The sequence below is a fragment of the Hippocampus bargibanti genome, linkage group LG10 (assembly GCF_051943395.1).
Source record: "Hippocampus bargibanti isolate YZ-2025 linkage group LG10, ASM5194339v1, whole genome shotgun sequence".
NCBI lineage: Eukaryota > Metazoa > Chordata > Actinopteri > Syngnathiformes > Syngnathidae > Hippocampus > Hippocampus bargibanti.
In genome coordinates this window covers 1,007,278-1,029,790 of record NC_142743.1, presented here as the reverse complement: position 1 = coordinate 1,029,790, position 22,513 = coordinate 1,007,278, and the positions used below count along the sequence as shown (strand labels likewise).

Genomic DNA, 22,513 nt, shown 5'->3' with positions numbered 1-22,513 from the left:
GGAGGATATCTTGCCTCAAGTGGAGGAGTTTAAGTATCTGGGCGTCTTCTTCAAGAATGAGGGTAAGAGGGAGCGAGAGATCGACAGGCGGATCGTGCGGCGTCTTGTGATGCGAACTTTGTATCGATCTGTCGTGGTGAAGAAGGAGCTGAGCCAAAAAGCAAAGCTCTCAATTTACCAGTCGATCTATGTCCCAACCCTCATCTGTGTTCACGAGCTACGTGTTGCGACCGAAAGAACAAGATCCCGAATATAAGCGGCCAAAATGAGCTTTCTCCCTAGGGTGTCCGGGCTCTCCCCTAGAGATAAGGTGAGAAGCTCGGTCTTCCTCTCGGCCTCCTTCCTGACAGTTGAAACCCAGCATCCTTCTCCCAATATATACTCTCTCCTCTGGAATTGTCCAAACCAGGGGTGCTCATTACGTTGATCGCGATCTACTGGTCGATCGCGGAGGTAGAAAGCGTGACAGTAGAAAAAAAACCATTTGTCAGCCTATCAAACGTCCCGTCACTTGATTGACATACAGGGCGACCATTCAGACGACAACTGAATTTTTACCTTTAGGTCGCCGTGCATGCGTAAGTAACGGCGCTAAACGCAGCAAAATTTACAAGCTAGTCAGCGAATTACCTCAGTTTTTAAGCCCTTGCTAAAACATATGGTGATCAAAATGAGTGAGAAACCTGGATCAAAACATATTACTTTCATACGGAATGGGAAAATGTGGAGCGCCATTTTCGGACCGTTCATGGAAAATACGACATTGACTTCACGCCGAAAAGCCAGCTGAGAAAGAGAACGGTGGACGGATTAAAATCCCAGTTGTCCGGACAGCAGTCATTTTTCACTCAACATACTTCAAAAGCGAAAGTCGCCACTGAAACATCTTTCCGGGTGAGTCACGCCATCGTTAAAAACAATAAGTCCTTCCAAGACGGAGAGATGGTAAAAGAAGCATTTGTTGAAGCAGCTCCTTGTTCAGAGACTTGGACAGTTCTGTAACTTCTGTAACTTACTCACACAGGAAAAGTACCCCAACTTGAGGAAATGTGCTACCTCCTTGACTGCATTATGCGGCTCCACTTATTTATGTGAGTCAGCCTTTTCCTACATGAAGATCGTTAAATCCAAATACTGTTCCACCATGAATGATGAACATTTGGAAATGTGCTTGAGGCTGGCTGACAGCAGCTACTGTCCGGACTATGCATCCCTGGCTGATTCAATTCAGTGCAAGTCATCAAAGTAAATTCAGGTAATTACAAAAAAATGTTAATAGTTATTTATTATGTTAAGTATATGTAGTTATTATGTGTGTTGTGCAATATTGGCTTATTCAGTTATGCAAGGTACATCAACATACATTGTACATACAAAGAATCCTTAAAACATTTGAAGATAATTATGTTTTGCATTTTAGTCGTGGGTAGATCATTTTGACTTGGTAGTTTTTGTAAGTAGCTCGTATGCTGAAAAAGTGTGAGCACCCCTGGTCCAAACCATCTCGATCTGGCCACTCTGACTTTCTCTCTGTTAGGGCAATTCGCTATATGAACACTTTTTAAACATCTTTTGTATTTCCTTACACATCGTTTTATTTTCTCGGACTTCCTTTCATGGCGTCACACCCTGTCCGTCTTTACAAAAGCCCTCCGAAATAGCTCATTTTCTCACCTTCTCTCTTCTCCCCCACCGGGCTGCCTGCCCCTCGGGAGAACCAGTTACATTTGTGCCATCCCAAAGATTAAAGAATCTGTTTGTGTTTACTTTTGATTCCTGCTTCATTAACAATGACCACAACACTCTCCACAACGTCTAATATGAGTTTTCCCTCTGATATCCTCATTCCTGATCCTATCCAATCTCATACAATACACCTTATACCAGTGATTTTCAACCACTGTGCCGCGGCACACGAGTGAGCCGTGAGAGATCGTCAGGTGTGCCGTGAGAAACTATCCAATGCCCCTATTTCAAATTGACAATTTTACAAACATTTATTCATCATTTTCTGCCAATATTATGTCATTGTCCTGTTTCCGTGCTGAAAAGACTCAAAGTGTAATTTAATATTCGTCCGTGTGGCAACACTGATTGCCTTTTTCCTGCGAGATGGTTCGTGGTGTGCTACAAGAAAAAAATCCAATGTAAAAAAACATGCCCTGGTTCAGAACAGGTTGAAAAGCACTGCCTTATACAATACCACAGTTATTCTCTGACCATCCTGACATATGCTTTCTCCAGATCTAAAAAGAAACAATGCAGTTAACTCTGACCTTCTCTGTACTTCTCTATTGATATCCTTAAAACAAATACAATACAATTGCATCTGTGGCATAAACCTATGTAAGTACCCAGTCAAAAAACACCACTGCCATTTCTCCTACCCCCACTGCCTTTACACCCTTCATCGTCTTCATCGCCCTCCTCACTTCATCCTTGTTCATCTTTGCTACATCCTGGTCCACAACAGTCATATCTTCTACTCTTTGTTCTTTCTCTTTCCTCATTCATCAATTCTTCAAAGTACTCTTTCCATCTTCCCATCCTACCCTATTGGTACCTGTTTATCCTCCATCACACTACTGGTACCTGTTAATACATTGCCATCTCTGTCCTGAATCACCCTCTCAGCCTCCTGCCTGACAGTTGAAGACTCAGAATCCTTCACTCTCTCTCCTCCAAACCTTCTCGATCTGGCCACTCTGACTTCCTCTTCAAAACGTCTAATATGAATTGCCCTTTGATATTCATTCTTGATCCTATCCAACCTCATACAAGACACCTTATACAACACCACAGTTATTCCCTAAGCATCCTGGCATATCCTTTCCCCAGTCTCCTTTTCCACTTTCCTTCCAGAAGTACTATCTGACCTGTCTTTCTGGTCACATTCGTTCAATTTGAAATAGGGGCATCTTCTGGAGGGACCTCCTGCCCACCCAGTTCTTGGCTCAACTCCTTCCCAAAAGTCATGTGACACTTACCCTTTTAAGATTTCACAATTCTGTCCTCTGCTCTGCTTTTGCTTTATTCATCTTCCTTACGACCAGTGTGATTTTACACACCATCAATCCGAATCAGAATCTGAATCATCTTTATTGCCAAGTATGTAGAACACACAAGGAATGTGTTTCCGATTGAAAACGCTGCACTAGTATCATCATCAAAAAATTGCAAAGAGGCACTATACAGTTCCATTTGGGCCATTGTTCAAAGAGTTAATGGCTTGGGGGAAGAAGCTGGTTAAATGTCTACTGGATTTGGTGCACATGGATCGGTAGTGCCTGCCTGAGGGTCCAGTAGGATTTTCCGCACCCTAGTTTGGATTCTTGCAGTGTGCAAGTCCTCGAGAGAGGGTAGGGCGGTGCCTATGACCTATGCTTTCTGACTACTTTCTCGCCAACGACTACTTTGCAGTCACTAATTTACTTCAGATAGCACCGTCTATACAAAATATAGTCAACTGTACCTGTGTACTCCTGGCTCCACTCTTATCCGTCACCATTAGCTCCTGATACTTCTGAAACAAAGTATTCACGCTCACCATTTCCATCCTTTTAGCAAAGTCTGTCCTTCTGCATTCCTCATCTGGAGTCCAAAACTGCCCACCACCTCCTGATTATCGCTGTTTCCTGTGCCAACATATCCATTGAAGTCTGCACCAATTACAACTCTCTCACTTCAAGGGATGCTTTCTAATACTTCATCAAATTCCATCCAAAATGTCTCCTTCTCCTCCAACTCACATCCTACCTGTGGCTCCTACCCACTAACAACATTGAACATCACACCTTAAATTTCTAGCTTCAGACTTACCACTCTATTTAACACTATTTTTACTCCTAAAACATTCCTAACAACATCCTTCTTCAAGATCAACCCAACTACTGAACATTTCTCTTACTATCTACACCATGATAGAACAACTTGAAACCTGATCCTAAGCTTCTCTCCTTGCTCCATTTCCACCTCGTCTCCTGGACACATGCAAACCTCCCTTCTCTGTGTCATATGAACCAACTCTCTACCTTTTCTTGTTATAGTTCCAACATTCAAAATCCCTGCTCTCAGTCCTATACTCTTGGTGTTCCACTTCTCTCGCTTCCTATGGGCACACCTCCGTCCTCTCCTTCTTCATTTTACTACTACCGTGTTGCAGTAAAAACTTACCGCAAAATGGACCGCTAATATTAGAGGAAACAAGTTACATAGCGCTAACTATGAGGCGGCAGGCTTCAAAAGTGTGTTGCGTGACATCAGCTGAGCAATGCTGTCATGTGTGCTGATCGATGTCACGTTACAAGATTACAAGACAGGGAAGGAAATGAAAGAAAAGCCACCAGGTCTCTTACTCTTCTTGTTTTGGAGCAAATAGTCCTCATGTTGTATTAATCTGTATATTTTTGTATTTTCTATTTTTTCTCTATACCTCTAATGTATTTTGCAGTTTTTCGGAAATATATTATTGCACTTTGTTGCTTGTGATGTCACACATGGATTTTGTTAACAGGACATATACTGTATCAAATATGTTCATATTTTAATTAATATGTATTAATATGGTTTTGTTCTGTTGATGTTTGGCATGGACTGTCAACATATGCATTATCTTATATGTGCCCTATCTTGTGATGACCCGGATCACCTGGCAAATTTAAAAAAAAAAATGTCTGTGTCCTGAAAGGTTTGCACGCCCCTTTGATTGTTTTATTTTGAACCCAATGGGTTACTAACCCATGGAAATTATTGACCGATATCACAAAAAAAGACCTTGAATAACATTACCACCAATCAACAGCGGGCAGTGTTATGAATCAGAGTACCTATTGATCGTGTCCGATGATGTCTTTTAAATTCATTGCGAGTAAGCATGCATGTTTCAATTTCCTGAATTCCGCACCAAGATTTGTCCATGGGTGCATGTGATGACCACGTGAAGAGCAATCCGAGGCATATTATTGGACATTGCTGCCAAATGAAAACAAGGAATAGGCCAGAGAAAAAGTGAGATGAAGGTTGACACCAAGAGAGAAAACTGCTTGTAGAATTGCTTCACTATGGCCTGCCTTGAAGAGGTGCTTATTATCTGTCTTCTCTCCCTCAATTGCCAAGGGACATCAACATTACAAGGTATTGCGCTTGGCTATGAGGTGGTGGTGGGGTGGGGTGGTGTTAGCGGTTAGTTTCTGCATAGACAGCTTCGGAACTCTCAAAGTTCAATATAACATGAAGTCAATCCACATGTATTAAACATAGAACAATAAGAGCAATGTCATTTGATGTCCGTTTTAAGTCTCAAAGTGTCTCAAAGGGGAAAAATAAAATGAACGAAGAAAAAAAATAGATGTTGAGGTCAGACAACATAACTGACTTGATTAATAATAATAATAATAATAATAATAATAACACATTTCATTTATAAGCACCTTACAAAACTCTCAATGACAGTTTATAGTTACAGGATTTTTTTTTTTCCGCGGGTGAGCAGCGGCAGCACATGTGCCAGCGTTCACTCAACCCGGAAATAACATAAAGTTCAAAAAAAAAAAAAAAAAAAAAAAAAATGATTAGTGCCCAGGCTTATGATTATGCACATCCCTCCAAATCAGAACGGTGTGTTTTATAATAGCCTCCACCCACCAGCCCCCACCAAGCCTGCAAAAAAAAAGAAAAAAAGAAATATAGTTTAATGAAGCCATTAAGTGCTGGAGAGAACCTGTCTAGCACACTGGAATTCCACTGTGTGCATAGCGTCAAAGATTGGTGTAGCTTCATCCAATCTAATATCACATGCGCACTGGAGAATCATGTGCATTTTGCCCTGATTATATAGCTTTTTGAATGCTCTCTTTAAGGGCTAGCAAGGATGGGCTTGAACAATAAGGAGATTTTTAACATCATGTGACATTTTAAGTGCGATCAGTCACCTAGATTCATGAGAGTTATGTCATGCAATATCATAGTGTGCTGACTTGATTATCTAGAAGTTGATAGAAATAACTGAATATGCACATTTGAATGTTGGTGCATTGTTGAACAGTAAATCGTGCTTGCTTTCTGTGCACAGGAAAAAAAAAACTAGTGAAACAAATTTGTAGACTAATTAGAGGGTGGGGAGGGAGGAGAGATTGAGCGATGAGAGAGACATGGTCCCCTGGAAGGCTGCATTATTCATTATATTCTATTTTTTCCTCCTCACTCTTCTTCCAGCGCAGAGGACCACCAAGACAGTAGGAGAAGATAGAAACCACTCCATAATGTATTTGCATCAGTTATTTAGGTGGAGAGCTGTGATGAGTTCGTAAAAAGTGAGCCGGAACATGCTGCCGACTTACAAAGACTACAACCAAAATCAAATTACCTTATTGCCAAAACTGTATTTGGAAATGCTTTGTATGACTGAATAGAAAGTCCTAATTGGGATGCACTGAGACCGATTGTGGTACGTCTGTATTTGTAACCGGACTCGAAAAAAATGCTCAAGTACAATGATTCAAAACGTCTGTGTAAGCTCTCAGTCGTACAGGAGTGGTCCATCGATGAGAAGGTTTCTTCAGCCGTCATCTGTACAAAAGTGAAGGTTTCGGACGTTTCGCCTCCTATCCAAGAGACTTCGTCAGCGAACTAAAGTCTGACTGGTCGTATCGGCCCCATTTATATATCCCTAATGTCCAGACCTAGTGGCGCCGGACACAGCTATGATAGGTCCCTACTCTCAGGTTGGGGGGGGGCGCGGGACCCCCCCCTGTGGCCCCACTGATTGTTCCTACATTCCTGACTAACGATTGGCCTATTACCCCCACTCCCCCCGGTATCACCTCATCAGCATAACGACCCTCATCAGCATTGCGAAAGTTGCCTAACCTGTTTTGCCTGAGCAGGCTATTGTATGAACGATCCAAATTGAACCTCACACCACCCGACCGGTTTAATGAAGGATTTTGTTGTTTTATAAGAATCGCCTCTTTTACCCCCCTTTCAAACCATCTATGTTCTTTCGCTAAGATTTTAACCTCATTGTCGTCAAATGAGTGGTTGCTAGCTTTTAGGTGCAAATGTACTGCCGATTGAGGCCCACTAGTATTATCCCTGCGATGTTGATAAAGTCTTTTTTTGAGAATTTGTTGAGTCTCCCCAATGTACTGCTCTTTACAATTTTCATTCTTACAATGTATGGAATAAACTACATTACTTTGTTTTTCATTTGGTAGCCTATCTTTTGGATGCACTAATTTTTGCCTTAACGTGTTTATCGGTTTGAAATAAGTAGGAATTTTATGTTGCCAAAGGACTCTTTGTAATTTTTCAGAAACTCCTGCAATGTACGGTACTGCTACTCCTCTCCTTTTAGAATCTTGAGAATTATTGGTTTCGTTCGCTATTCTTTCTTTCTGACATTTGTTGAATGACCACTGAGGGTACCCACAGTTAGTGAGTGCTCTCCTGATATGTTTTGACTCCTTTTCTCTACCTTCAGTGCTAGTTGGTATTAGTTCAGTGCTAGTTGGTATTAGTTTAGCCCTATGCTGGAGGGTTCTGATAACTCCTAGTTTATGTTGTAAAGGGTGGCTCTCCACCCTTTACAACATAAACTAGGAGTTATCAGAACCCTCCAGCATATTAGTATTAGTATTAGTATTAGTATTAGTATTAGGTATTAGTTCAGTGCTAGTTGGTATTAGTTTAGCCCTATGCTGGAGGGTTCTGATAACTCCTAGTTTATGTTGTAAAGGGTGGCTCTCCACCCTTTACAACATAAACTAGGAGTTATCAGAACCCTCCAGCATAGGGCTAAACTAATACCAACTAGCACTGAAGGTAGAGAAAAGGAGTCAAAACATATCAGGAGAGCACTCACTAACTGTGGGTACCCTCAGTGGTCATTCAACAAATGTCAGAAAGAAAGAATAGCGAACGAAACCAATAATTCTCAAGATTCTAAAAGGAGAGGAGTAGCAGTACCGTACATTGCAGGAGTTTCTGAAAAATTACAAAGAGTCCTTTGGCAACATAAAATTCCTACTTATTTCAAACCGATAAACACGTTAAGGCAAAAATTAGTGCATCCAAAAGATAGGCTACCAAATGAAAAACAAAGTAATGTAGTTTATTCCATACATTGTAAGAATGAAAATTGTAAAGAGCAGTACATTGGGGAGACTCAACAAATTCTCAAAAAAAGACTTTATCAACATCGCAGGGATAATACTAGTGGGCCTCAATCGGCAGTACATTTGCACCTAAAAGCTAGCAACCACTCATTTGACGACAATGAGGTTAAAATCTTAGCGAAAGAACATAGATGGTTTGAAAGGGGGGTAAAAGAGGCGATTCTTATAAAACAACAAAATCCTTCATTAAACCGGTCGGGTGGTGTGAGGTTCAATTTGGATCGTTCATACAATAGCCTGCTCAGGCAAAACAGGTTAGGCAACTTTCGCAATGCTGATGAGGGTCGTTATGCTGATGAGGTGATACCGGGGGGAGTGGGGGTAATAGGCCAATCGTTAGTCAGGAATGTAGGAACAATCAGTGGGGCCACAGGGGGGGGTCCCGCGCCCCCCCCAACCTGAGAGTAGGGACCTATCATAGCTGTGTCCGGCGCCACTAGGTCTGGACATTAGGGATATATAAATGGGGCCGATACGACCAGTCAGACTTTAGTTCGCTGACGAAGTCTCTTGGATAGGAGGCGAAACGTCCGAAACCTTCACTTTTGTACAGATGACGGCTGAAGAAACCTTCTCAATGATTCAAAACCTCATCACGAGCCCGACAGAGAATAAATTCCGAGCATATTAAGTAAGAGCCATGGCAGCCGTGTGAAGATTAACATTAAGTGGAAAAAGGGGACACTAATTCGTGAGCTGAGTGAATATATTCCATATTTTCTGGTGGATAAGATGCACCGGATGATAAGGTGCACGCCCAATGGTGTATTTTCAAATTTGTTCCATATACAGTGATACCTTGGCTTACGGACTTAATTGGTTCCCAGACAGACTATGTAATGGGAAAAGTGTGTATCCCAAAAAATAATTTCCCACAGGAAACCATTAAAAGAAAATAATCCGTTCCCAGGTCCCCATAAAACATAATTTTCTACTTTCTAATTTTCTAAGCCTTAAAACTACACGTTATATCATATTTTATGTATAATAAATGTGTGATGGCATTATAATTAAAGGAATAAACGGTACTGTCTCATAAAGTTGTTTTATTTACCTTTGTGATGCTCATTAAACTCAGCATTAAACACTAGTGCACCGTGTTCTACAGGAAACAAATTCCTTGTGTGTTCTACATACTTGGCAATAAAGATGATTCTGATTCTGATTCTGATTGATGAGGCACCTAACCTTCTTTCACCATGTTGAGGAATGATCCCTTGTAGGTGCTTTCTCTGCGATAATTTTACCTAGATCCTCATCAATTGTGTTCGGTTTAGCTGGTTTGATAGAGCATCAAGTGTACATATGACTGGTGCGGGTTGTTTGTGGAGCCTGATTGATGGGATATTTTAACCTTGTTAAAATATCCCATCTATATATATATATTATTTTTATATATTTTTTATGTTATTTTTTTTTGTAATTTTTTTTCTCAGCAAAGTGGACGCTTGCGCAGCATCTGACGGCATTCGGCAATGGGGCAAGTTTCGTCAGCTTTGTCACCAAACCCAAACTACTTGCTGGGGACAGAGAGTCGATGTAGCTTGGCACATCGGAAAAAGATAAAATCACACTACACACTCCGGTCTCAATTTTATTGTATGACTTGTAGTCTTCTCAGGCAATGTCACAAAGAGGGTACAGCATGTAAGTACTAAAGAATGAATGGCTCTCTGTGTCTTTGTGTTGTCATATTATTTGTTATTTATTTTTTACACCAAGATGGCGTTGCGAGAGTGGCTCCCTTTCCAGCAGCGCGTGTATTTTGTTTTTCTACATTTTTTCTTTCCTTTCCCCGTCCCGTCCTTTCATAACGTTGCTGCTTTGAAATATAAATGTCTCCACTGTGAGACGAATAAAGGTAGATCTAATCGAATCCAATCTCATTGTATTTCTTTTATTGACTCGTGGCCTTACTTTCTCTTCATTGTCTTGTATGTCTTCTTCCTTACTTATTTGCTCTATGGACTCTTTTACATAACTTCTCTCAGGGAACAGACTGATCCAGCGAATACGCAAAACACCTTGTGTCACAGGAACATTGAAGTGTAATGTGGGATACGGATTTTAGAAAAGCACACAATTTGACTGCGAACATTGTTATTCTCAAATGTGTTTCTAAAATTGTACCGACAACAAAATGTGTTTTTGAATATAAACACATTCGCACAATTGAAATATAGGATAGCATCATGAGTACTGTGTATTGGTGAGATTTCAAATGTATTAATAGTACTTTGGCATTCGACTCAGCATGATTCCGAGTCTATCTTAGTTTTACTCCCTGATGCTTTCTACTATCTTTATCACTGCTTTATTCCTGTACATGATAGCTGTCCATGTTAAGTGCTTTGTTACAGCTTAAGCTGTTCTTAAAGCGCTATATAAATAATTATTTATTGTATTTTATTGTAAGTTAAGAAGACAAAAGAGAGTTCTCGCAAAAATAATGCAAGGTGGCCAGAGTTGGAAGAGTGATTTGAACAATGCATTCGTGAACAAAGAACAGCTGGGAGAAGCCCCTCTCCACAAGGCCTTTGAGGGATGCACAAATGAACGTTTCCTGCCGTCGTCATCTTGAAGACTAATCAAAATGGCTGGATGAGTGAGAGAATGGTGTACGCAAAGTCAAATCAGCGTCCTTGTTGATCTGCAACATAAGTGTGACCATTTCACAGCCACAGTTGAAAAACACAGCACAGAAAATGAAATTGCAGCTTGCCATCTTTCATGGAAGATTAACAACTCAGTTCCAAACACTGGACAATGGTGGAAACTGGGCGTTCAAAGTTGAGGATGGACCGTTGTGATGCATGAGATCTGGCAAATGGACCAGTACTAACTCTCATACCACCAGATGTGAATGAATTGTGGATGTCTGATCTTAAATAATGGCTACAACCAATTCTCTGGAGAAAGTCTCTGCGAGTTTAGCTGTTGTCGTAGGTCAAAGCTTCTTCAGTCTGTGACGTCAGTTGTGTCGGCGCTGATTGATTGAAACTAAAAGATGTGCAGCTGCACACTTGTTTGCACCGACGCACGCACAGCATAGAGCAGCGGACTATCGAGTGCTGAAGCGTGCTTCGCTTGAGTTGTGTCATTTGTTTTCATTGTAGGCATTTTTTTTCTCAATTTTTGAGGAGGAACTTTGAGGAAAATTTGAAAAATCCGAAATTTCAGGAAAATCCGAGGACTTTGATCTCCCTTCTTTTAAAAATCACCATAGATCACAGTTTGTGTTCATGAATGTGACAACCAGTAAAAGCAGAGTTATCGTGCACAATTGGGCGTATAGCTGCTTCGCTGGTCCGATTCTTGTTGATCGTGTAGTTTGTCAGCAATCTTTTTTTACAGTAGTAGCAGAGGAAGGTGGCTAGCTTTTCCTTGTAGTCTGCTGGATGTTGCTGCGCCACAATAGCTCTTGGGCAATGGTTGCTTGGGGTGCTTCATAAAATGAAACAAAAAGGAAAAATGTTCAATTTTCATTTATTCTGCAAGAGTTCTTGCCCTCGATCAAATGGTGACGATCTAGACACTGTTTCCGGGCTGTTCTGTGAATGTGAATGCATTGCTGGAGTTGGTTTTCCATCATTGGCCACCATGTCATGCTTCTGCTTAAAATGAGTTTGTTCTCCTGCTCCATCAACAACAACTAAGAATAAGATGAAGAATAAGAAGAAGGAGTAGAAGTCGAAGAATAAGACGAAGAAGAAGACGAAGAAGAAGAAGAAGAAGAAGAAGAAGAAGAAGAAGAAGAATTTTTGGTGGTTCATACATTGACTTTTGTTTTCCTTTTCCTTTTCTTTTCTTTTTGGGAAATATGACAGAAATGATCTATTATTACACATTTTCAGGGATGCATTTGGGAAATTTAAAAAAGGCCCCCTTGTCTCTGCAACAGGGGGCCGAATTCTAAAATTGATCAGGGTAAATTTTACGAGATTGCCAAAGTATACTAAACTGATTGAAATAAACAAAAATACATTCATTGGAGCATGATGTGTCTAAAATGCAAATGAAAACCCATTATTTGAGTAAAATCTATGTTTCTAATATACCAACATTTTTTATTCAAAAACAGATTTAGCACAGTATTTCTTACTCGTGTCTTTTTAATTCATACACCCTACGATTGTCACATTCTGCCTTGCGTCAGGTCCGCGCCCCTCCCCTCCCTGCTCTTCCAGGCTCTCACACCTGATTCCAATCTCACGAATTGTGCCTTCTGACTATAAAAGTCACCCGGTTAGGCTCGGTATTCGCCGGTGTATTTCCTCAATCATGACTTTTCGCCTCACCGTACGCATGGTTGGTCCCGCTCGCTAGTTGTTGCCTCACTGTTCTGTTTTTCCCCCTGCGTGTCTCAGTAAAGCCTTTTTGAACTATACTGTCTCCATCGAGTATTTTGGATCCAGCTCCCCTTTTTTGTCCTACGAGATCTGTTGCCACTCCTCGTGCGGACGTGACAACGAAACCCACATTTATTCGGGAATTAAAAAGTGTCACGTGGAGTGACATTCCCGAATGTATTTGGGTTTAGGTTTTTCTTGCAGTGTATGCCTATAAAGCGCTGGTCAGACCTCTGGCAATGTTTTTTTCTTCCAGGGGGCAGCATTTGCTTTTTGTCAATGTTAGCGCTGTGTTACAGCTTCTGCTGTTGTTAGAGCACTATATAAATCAAAATGTATGTATTGTCTTGTATTTTGTACAGACACCTCTATTTCAAGCTCAGATAACTCCAGACACATAAAACTTCGAATTAACTTTTTTCTGAAGAAAGAAGAGAGTCTAAGGCTTTTATCACTGTATTGAATGTTTATGTAGTCCGAAAACTCAATACTCTGTGTGTACTGCAATTTGAGTGAAAATGACAAAAACCCTGTGTCACGTCCGCTTGAGGAGTGGCGACAGGACTTGAGGGACCACGGAAGGTGGTAAAGGTCGGATCCAAAATACACGGTGGAGACAGTGATTCCAAAAAGAGTCTTTACTTAGACACATGTGGCACAAAACAGAAAATCAGGCAAGGTAGAGAGCAATTACAAAACAGACCTGCGTGCGGATGGGTGACGGGGAACTTCCTGGAATACACCGACAACAACAGAACGGTAAGGGAGGCTTTTATAGCCAGAAGGCACAATTAAGGAAATGGGGAACAGGTGCGTGAGTCCGGAGAGCCCGGAAGGGAGGGGCCCACTCCAGGAGCAGAGGAGGAAGAGACAGGAGGGGAGGGGCACGCCCCTGGCGGCGACGAGGATGTCAAATCCTTGCACTGCTGTTGACACATTTTTGCACAGCGTGTGGCAGTGAATGAGTGAAAAAAAAATCTTTACTTTGAAGATTTCCAATGTACTGCAACAGCTCTGACATCATTCTCGTTAGCCACTAAATTTGAATCATTAACAGCAGTTTGCTGCAATGAATGTTCAATGTAAATACTGCAATGCACCATGGGTAAATGAATATTCGATTATCTCGTTCGGGAGTTTTCGGCAGAACACAGAGAAGCCAAAAATATCCTCTATCACGACTTTGGAACCCACCGAAAGAAATGCAATGTGATTTTGGCTAGATATCAGGAAGGCCAGATGACAGAATGTAAGTTAAAAACAAACAGTTTTCAATTGCTGTTTAACTAAATGTATTTCTTTGGCTTTTTAGCAGAAGTATGTCATATGTGGCACGGTTTATGTAGCAATATGCGCTAATCGGAATAGACATGCGCCGTTGCTGACGCAGTGGACTTACAAAGTTGCGCCAGGGGCTGTCTGTCAAAATGCGTAAATGGCGCAAGGGCTTGGCTCAGGTGCATCCCTGCAATTCACTCGGCCTTTTGTGAAAATAGTATTGACCACCTTGTTAAATCATCAATTAACTGTGGCTAATCAAATCTTTTGAAACACTGACTGCATTTTCACTGGCTATGCTGAAGCTTGATAACCGTGAGATCCGTTCAATCAAGAAATCACTTAAATAGAACCTTTCAGCCTGGCGTGAACAAATTAAAAAACAGAGGAGTGAGTAAGTGACTGTCAATCTGCATAGGCAAGATACAAATCAACCCTTATCAGACTCCAGCGAACACAGTGTGTTCCATTGTTTACGAGTGGAGAAAACATGGAACAGTGGTGGACCTTCAACAACTTTCCAGCCAACAAAAAGTACCCGAGGGTACAGCAACGACTCATCTAGAAGGTCATAAAGACACCCAGGACAGTATGGAAAGAATTGCTCCCCTTGTCTCACTTAGGCTTGCTGTACATGACTCAGCAATAAAAAATATATTGAGCATAGTGGCATCCAAGGAATAGACGCTGCTGACTAAAAAGAACATCAAGGCTTGTTTTTTTTCTTCAAAATATAAGGAAGAATTATCAACATTGTCGAATTCTGACTTGAATCTGATGGAAATGCTGTGTAATCACCTTAAAAAGGCCATTCATGTTTGAAAGCCCTCAAGTGTTGCTGAATTCAATCAATTCTGGAAAGACAAGACAAGTGGGCAAAAATATGTCCCTAAAGATGTGAAAGACTCATTGCCAGTTCGGAAAAAAAATGTGATTTCAATTGTGTCACGGTTTGCAAGGTGGTGATGGCGGGTGCGGATCCCAAGAAGCAGGCAGGAGGGAGCAGGAGGTTGTTTGACAAATGGTATTAAAATAAAGGTCAGCAGGAACAAAATGTAAAACATCAAAATGATCTGAACAGAAAAAATACAAAGTATCAAAAGAAGACCAAGTGTAAAAGTCCGCCAATGTTAAACAAACACATGCACAGCATACAATGCATGCGATTGCAGACAAAGCATGCAACAAACATGCAGCAAACAATGAACCGACACCGGATGGTCGTGCCGGGTGTCCTTTTAAGTGTCAGTGATTAAAACGACCAGCACCTGCGAGGCTGCAGGCAGGGCTGACGTCGCTTCCCGTTGGTCGCCAATCTGATCGGGACGACCAGCACCTGTGCAGGTGCAGGCGGGGCCTATAGCGCCCCCGTTGGTCACCAACCAGATCATGACAGTACCCCCCCTTCAAGGGGCTGCTTCCAGAAGTCCGAACAGTCTCCCAAAAGGTCCACTCGCCAGGGAACAATGGTGGTGACGGCTACCGCTGCCTCTCCAGCATATGACGGGCGGCGGCATGACGGGAACGGGACTCGGCCTGGGGTGGACGAAGACGCGGCACGGATCTTCGTGGGCGTGAATGCGATCCCTCTCGCACATTCACGCGACGACGCATGGCTCAACGTGGACGTCGAACCGCCAGGCGCAGAATGGCACCCCGTACGGCCATATGGGACCAGCTCTCGGCAGGACGCCGACGTGGGCGTGAACTGCCCGGCACCGGGGAAACGAGACCAGTCCTGAGCCGTTCCGGGATCCAGCGGTGAGTGGGGTCTCGGACTGACGTTGACGCGGACGTTGCACGGCTCGTCGTGGATGAGACTCAATTCGTCATGCACGACGACAGCGTGGCCGGACGTGGGCGTACACTGCCAGACACCCAGTGTCACCCTGGACGGCCACCTGGAAGGAGGTCTCGGCCGGACGTTTACGTGGACGTTACAGCTCGTCGAGTGATGCAATTGAAACTCGACGAGGCTTGGGCTAACGTGGACGTAGCATTGCCAGGCACAGGGTGGAAATGAGACGGGTCCGATGTACCTGCGGGATCCGATGGTTGGCCGGTTCATTCTGTCACGGTTTGCAAGGTGGTGATGGCGGGTGCGGATCCCAAGAAGCAGGCAGGAGGGAGCAGGAGGTTGTTTGACAAATTGTATTAAAATAAAGGTCAGCAGGAACAAAATGTAAAACATCAAAATGATCTGAACAGAAAAAATACAAAGTATCAAAAGAAGACCAAGTGTAAAAGTCCGCCAATGTTAAACAAACACATGCACAGCATACAATGCATGCGATTGCAGACAAAGCATGCAACAAACATGCAGCAAACAATGAACCGACACCGGATGGTCGTGCCGGGTGTCTTTTTAAGTGTCAGTGATTAAAATGACCTGTGCCCCGCCTGCACCTGTGCAGGTGCAGGCGGGGCCGACAGCGTCCGCCATTGGGCGCCAACCAGATCATGACAAATTGCTGCCGAAGACAGGTTATATTGCATTGGTTTTCACAATGTCATGAAAGACGATGGTCTTTCATTACTGTAATGACAACTTTGCAGTTTAAACAGTTAATTTCCCGTTGGCTTCTAATTAAATCATCAATATTGTTTACAAAAGGTCTCACCAGTGCAATTAGGATCCCAAAAATACAGAATCAAATGGGTGCTAAAAAGCCCTCAGGGAAAATGTGACTGATCCAAGGATATGCCATGCAGTTCTCCTTATTAGTCAGCCTCTTCGATTTATTTAACTGCTGCCGCAGATGAGGATGCAGACTTTTTCGTTTACCTCCTTGTCTTTTAAAATATGCTTGATCATCAACATAACAGGCATGTAGGGATGATGAAGTAGCCTTTCGCTCTTGACGATAATTCAGTAGCTGTGTGTTATTTATTTTTTTTCAGGAAAGGGAAAGAAAGACTGAGAAATTTTAGCCAGAGTGGTTAAGATAATTCAAGATTGTATGCCCAGTGGCAGTGGTGCGAAGCCCAGCTCAGCAAGCAACACAGATACATGTGCACACACCGATGTTCCGCGCGCATCCACTAAGTCTTGACTGTGGGTAAAAAAATAAAATAAAATAAAAAAAACAAGTTCAGTCAACATGTCATAATCACCTTAGACAAGCCTGGATATCACCTTTTTTCAAAGACAATAAAACAAAAGCAGAAACCACAACAACACATTAAAAATCTGAAACCACTGGGAGGACAATGGCCCCTTGCAATGGACTTCGATTCATTTTTCGGAACCAGTCTGTCCAACGGAAAACTCACTCTCATGTTAGTGGTGGCCGTGCTATCATCTATTCAGTGTGTGATGGTAAACGTGCTTTACACGTCACATGATCAAACTGCCAGTTTTTGACGCTCACATTTTTACATTCCCCTACCACCGTCAGTCACAGTGATCATTGATCATTTATAATAGGCAATGACATACAGAAAATAGAAATCATATTTCATGTGATACGAACAAATGAAAAAATAAAATACACGTATAAATACATTTTGTCATTCACATTTTGGTCCAGGTCAGTGAATTATTTAACCCTGATCGGGGTAATTATTCAGATAGATTTATGCATTCGTATGTGTGCTTGTACGTGCGTCTACGTGTGTGTGTGTGTGTGTGTGTGTGTGTGTGTGTGTGTGTGTGTGTGTGTGTGTGTGTGTGTGTGTGTGTGTGTGTGTGTGTGTGTGTGTGTGTGCGCGTGTGTTTGAATGTGAACGTGTGCGTGTAGTCATAAAAATAGAAACGCAGAAAATCATTGTAATGTTCACCACGCACTGCTCATTTGAGTGATTACTACATTATCAATCAAGGGAGCAGAACCATTCTAGCTGAAATATTGAATAGAAAAGTATGTATCTCACTAACTAAAGGGTTTGTGGTAGATTGAGCAATGATTCATAAATTCCTCCGCCAGATCAATTAATTTGGGTGAAAAAAAAATCTAATTTCGTTCGGGCAGGGGAATAACGTATTAGCATATTGCAAATATATCACTGCTATTTCCCTCTCTTTCTCCAGCTATAAATCGCGAAAACCTAAATATTTAAACTTACAGTGTGTGACCTTCGAGCTGCGCACTGAATTGGATTTAAAAAGCTCTATTCGGAAAATGTCAAGCAAATAGATGGCATGTCAAGTCATGCGTAAATGCAAGAGTCTTGGATCCAGTTCGAATTTAATTCCAAGGGGCGGCGTGCGCTTTTGCGCTCGTTTGTCATCACCAAATCAGCTCACGACCCCCAAAGAAGAATTTAGATGCTGCCAGCCACGTCGTAAAATGATCAGTTTATTTAAATTGCAGCCGTGCGATACAAACTGCAGGTAGTTGATTCAAGTTTGACTTACGCTGCTGTTTAGTCCTGACCAGTAGACGACAGCGTGATTATGTGCCGAGTCCCCAGTCAGGGCGAAAGTACCGCTGATGATTTTTGGCTCATCGTGCTGTTTATTTCCTCTGCAGTCGTCACTGTTCTTTCTTAACTCCGCTCGATTCAACCCAGAAGACGCGCCCCGTTCTTCCGAGGTACCGGAATTCAGGTCTGCTTCCCCAGTTGGTTCACTTTGGCGCAGCTCCGCAAACTCGGGGTTGTTTCTCTTCGCCCTCAGTAGTGCAGCGCCATCACCAAAATGTTGGTTTGATGTGCCGAAGCGAGTTTGTGCGTTGAACCTTCCTGTAGTTTCCCTTAAATCGGGTGAATTTTCTTGGTCTTTGTTCTTTCCAGAATTTTGTCGAGTAATCCCGAGTTCCCTAAACTCCACTTGGATGTTTTTAACATCGTGTAGTCCGTCTTTAGGTTCAGCGCGTAATTCATCGCCGTGAAGTTGAACAAGGGCCCGGCGAGATGCGTAACTTATCTCCGCCTTCGTATTTCGGACGGAGTGAGCAGCTATCATGAACCAGACACCCAGAGCAAAGTGCAAGACCGGGCAGAAGCCAGTCCACGTCTCCATCGCTGACAGAAATTTGGGGTGGATGAAGCTCAGGAATCCTTCCTTTTCCAACACCTGAAGTCCTCTCTCTCAGCTCGGCAAAGAATAACTGACGCGCGCGTTGTCCGTTTGCTGATTTCAGTGTGGTAAGTGCTATTCAGCGTCCAAGAATATTTGGTGAGGAAAGCCACACATTGTAGGGAGGAGCTGTTGCGCAGCCAGCTGCCTAGTGCGCGCCCGGAAGGGACGGGGAGTGGGGGGGAGGACGACGACAGTGAACGCTCACCTATTTCTTGTTTCCTCCTGTGGAGATCAGACCAATGCAGCCATATGTGCACATGGTGATTTTTTTATTTATATTAATTCAAATGTTGAATTAAATGCCCAAGTGCGTCGGTATTAATTGTCTTACACTACAATAATACATTTCATCTGTAAATTATAACAGTAAATACTGTATTCCCTAAGCATATCCCCACATATCCCATAAGCATCGTTATATCGATATTCCCGGGAGTCTGAAAATATCAATATTGTAGCCGTTGAGGAAAGAGCACACACAACTGAATGTGGAGACGTGTTTATTCCAACGGCTGGATGAAATGCCTGAAATATATGTAAACCCGCCCCCTCCCGTGCACCTGCTGGGTGAAATGCCTGGTCCCCCCCCCCCCCCCCCCCCCCCCCCCCCCCCCCCCCGAACACCCAGAAAGAAGGTCAAGGTGAACATTTTGCAGGGGGCTTGACCAGCCTGCCAAAATGACGATGCAGTCCTTCGGTGGTGAAGGTGAACTCATTCGGGCAGGTGATTTGACACGCAAGGCATTCAAATGAGAGAGTTTCCGGGACTGGCAGTTGAATGACTTTCCAGTTCTCGTGGTAGAATATCGCGAGACCGCATCCGTGGCCCGAGAGGCGGGGTTTTGAAAGGTAAACAAACCCTGGTGGCGTCGTGTCGTTCAACTGGGAAAAAGTCCCCCGCCGTTTCCCAGGTCTCATTCAAGCAGAAGAAGTCCAACTTACGGTAACTAACTATGTCCTGGATAAGACAACCCTTTCCTGTAAGCGAGCGGATGTTCAGGAGGCCGAAGTTGACGCTGGTGGTGTCGTCATTTTGAGGGGCATTGGTCGACTTAGCCAGGCCAACACGGTGTTCCACGGAGCGGCTGTACCCTCTGAGTGGCCGGCGGAAAGATGACCACAGGGAGGTGATATCCTTGGAGACGTCGAGGTGAAAGTCTCGACGTAATCCGCTATGGATATACCTTCGGGAAGGGCGACGAGCGATTTTCGGGAATTGGAAAATCGCCTGCGGCATGCTCGTCCATCGGGAGCAGAGTTTGAGCAGCTCTGCCGCCGAAAACTGCAGCCGTCCAACAGGTCAATGGAGGAGCGACATGATATCAACCAGTAACGTCCAGTGACAGGCAGCGTCCAGGTTAGCCCTCAACAGCAGGTACAGGTGGGTGGAGATGGTACGTGTTCTCGTTTGTGATCCGGATAAACGACCGGAATCACGAGATGATCCGACAGCCAAAACGGATTGGAATTCGGCCATCAGTTCCTCTGGTGGCTGTTGGGTATTTCCAGACTACTTGGCCCCAAGTAGTTTGACTGTAGCCGGGATGCCAGGGTGTAAGAGGATAAATAGATTCAAAAATTCGCCGACGCCACTCCAGGGGACGAGTGCGACCCGTAGACACATCGCAGAGGAGCGCGGGACCCCCTTCATATAGTGCCACCTCCTCAAGCTTAGGGCCGTGCCTGCTGCCTAGAGTGCGTGGATGTCCTGATCCCCAGATTGGGCGGTGGCCATCACTGAAAAATCCACCTGGACTGGACACACAATCTGCAACAGGGTTACACTTGCCGAATGTCTGTCGTAAATTCTGAAATGGCTGCTAAATGTCGTTGCTGTCGGACCGACCACGGTCCAGTTACATTCGACATGTGAGTGTGACAATGCGAGTGGTTTGTGATCCACATATGCGGTGAACCGGCGCCCCTCGAGGAGGAAACGAAAATGGCGCGTTCCAAGATGGAGTGCTCAAAAACTCTTTGTCGAAAACACTATACTTGCGTTTGTTATCTTGCAAGGCCTGCCATTCGTTTTCCACAAGCTGCTGGACCACAGCCCCTACGGCAACATCAGACGCATCGGTAGTCAAGGCCACCGGTGCGGTTGAAATCGGGTTGCCAGAAGAGATGCTTCCGTGGCTCGTTGAAAGGACTGTGCTCGTTGCGGGGGCCACTCGATGGGGTCATTAGCCTTCTTTTTTCTCAAGGCACCATAGAGGGGTTGTAGGTTCTCGGCTGCGTGAGGGAGGAACGGGTTGTAAAAAATAACCATGCCCAAAAACTCCTGCAGAGCCTTAACTGTGGCCGGGCGGTGGAAATCCACCACTGCCTGCACTTTGGCAGGAAAGGGGATGGCACCCTGTGGAGAAATGTGGTGCCCCAAGAAATCGATCTTGGACAGACCAAATTGGCACTTCACAGGGTTAACGACAAGACAGTGCGAATCAAGACGCTTGAAAACCTTCGTTAAGTGTGACAGGTGTTCCTCCGGTGAAGGGCTAGCCACAAGGATGTCATCGAGATAGACAAATACAAAATCCAGGCCTCGCAAGAATGAGTCCATCAAACTTTGAAAGGTCTGTGAGGCCCCCTTCAGGCCAAAAGGCATGCGGAGAAATTAAAAAAGGCCAAATGGGGTTATTACCACAGTTTTCGGCACATCCTTTGCCCATACCGGCACCTGGTGATAAGCGTGAACTGAATCAACTTTAGAAAAAAATCAAGGAGCCGGCCAAACGTGTGGAAAAAGTCTGGGATGTGCGGATTGGGGTAACGGTCATGTGTGGTTATATTGTTTAGCCAACCAAAATCACCGCACGGACGCCAAGAACCGTCACTTTTGGGCAGCATGTGTAATGGTGAGGCCCACGGGCTGTTGGAACGCCTCACAATGCCCAAGCGCTCCATCGTCGCAAACTCCCTTATTGCCATTGGCAATTTTGCCGCGTCGAGGCGACGAGCGCGGGCAAAAACTGGCGAGCCGACCATGGGGATGAAATGCTCTACGCCGTGTTTCGTCTCAGAATTGGAAAAGGCGGGAGTAGTTAACGACGGGAAATCGGTCAGCAGACGTTCGTAAACGTTACCTGACGTTAAATAATTTGCGTGTGTTAACGCTCCGATCCCTCCAGCCTCACACGGCAAAGTCGTGAAAGAGATGGCGTCAGTCAAACAATGAATGATTATTGGAACTGTGATCAAGGCTACAATAAAGTTCCACTTGAATTCCCGTCCATGGAAGCACACAGTCACCAACCTGGAGCCAAAGTTGGCGATGGGCGAGCCGTTAGCCGCGCACAGGGGAGGCCCGCATCCACCGTCTTTTCCGCGGCGGTGGGCGTCAGCAGGCTTACTTGTGCCCCGCTGTCCACCAGAAAACGTCTTCCTCACGAGGAGTCCCGTGATGAAAAGCAGCTCGCTTTCGTTGCCGGCGCCCAAGACTGCTGGTGGTTGCCGGGCGTTGGAGATTCCCGGAGCCTCGTAGGAGCAGGGGTGTACACAGCGTCGATCCTTGGCGCCGAAAAGCCGGGAAAAGCCAAAAGGAAAATAAGAAGAAGATTAGTCCCTGGAAAGTCTGATACTGATCTTAATACTGATCCATTATTTTCTATTTGGAATGGCATTGTAAAATAAAAAAAGTAACAATAATACATGTCATAACCAGTGGCGGGCCGTGCATATCACCCCTAGGC

At 43.9% G+C, this 22,513-nt stretch overlaps 1 protein-coding gene across 4 annotated transcripts in view; it reads right to left on the bottom strand.

Moving 5' to 3' along the window:
* LOC148892032 (VPS10 domain-containing receptor SorCS3-like) overlaps positions 1-22,287 on the bottom strand; it is a 181,753-nt gene extending 159,466 nt beyond the window's left edge. Inside the window, exon 1 of one of the 4 annotated variants that reach the window (XM_089005560.1) lies at positions 22,078-22,287. Coding sequence is in view for 3 of the 4 variants with exons in the window: in XM_089005559.1 (XP_088861685.1) it covers positions 18,159-18,764 (606 nt within the window). In the remaining variant the exon portion in view is untranslated. Of the gene's footprint in view, positions 1-18,158; positions 19,012-22,077 lie in introns of those variants that run through there. The other 3 variants (XM_089005559.1, XM_089005558.1, XM_089005557.1) reach the window with 3 other exon arrangements.
* Positions 22,288-22,513: the final 226 nt, after the last annotated feature.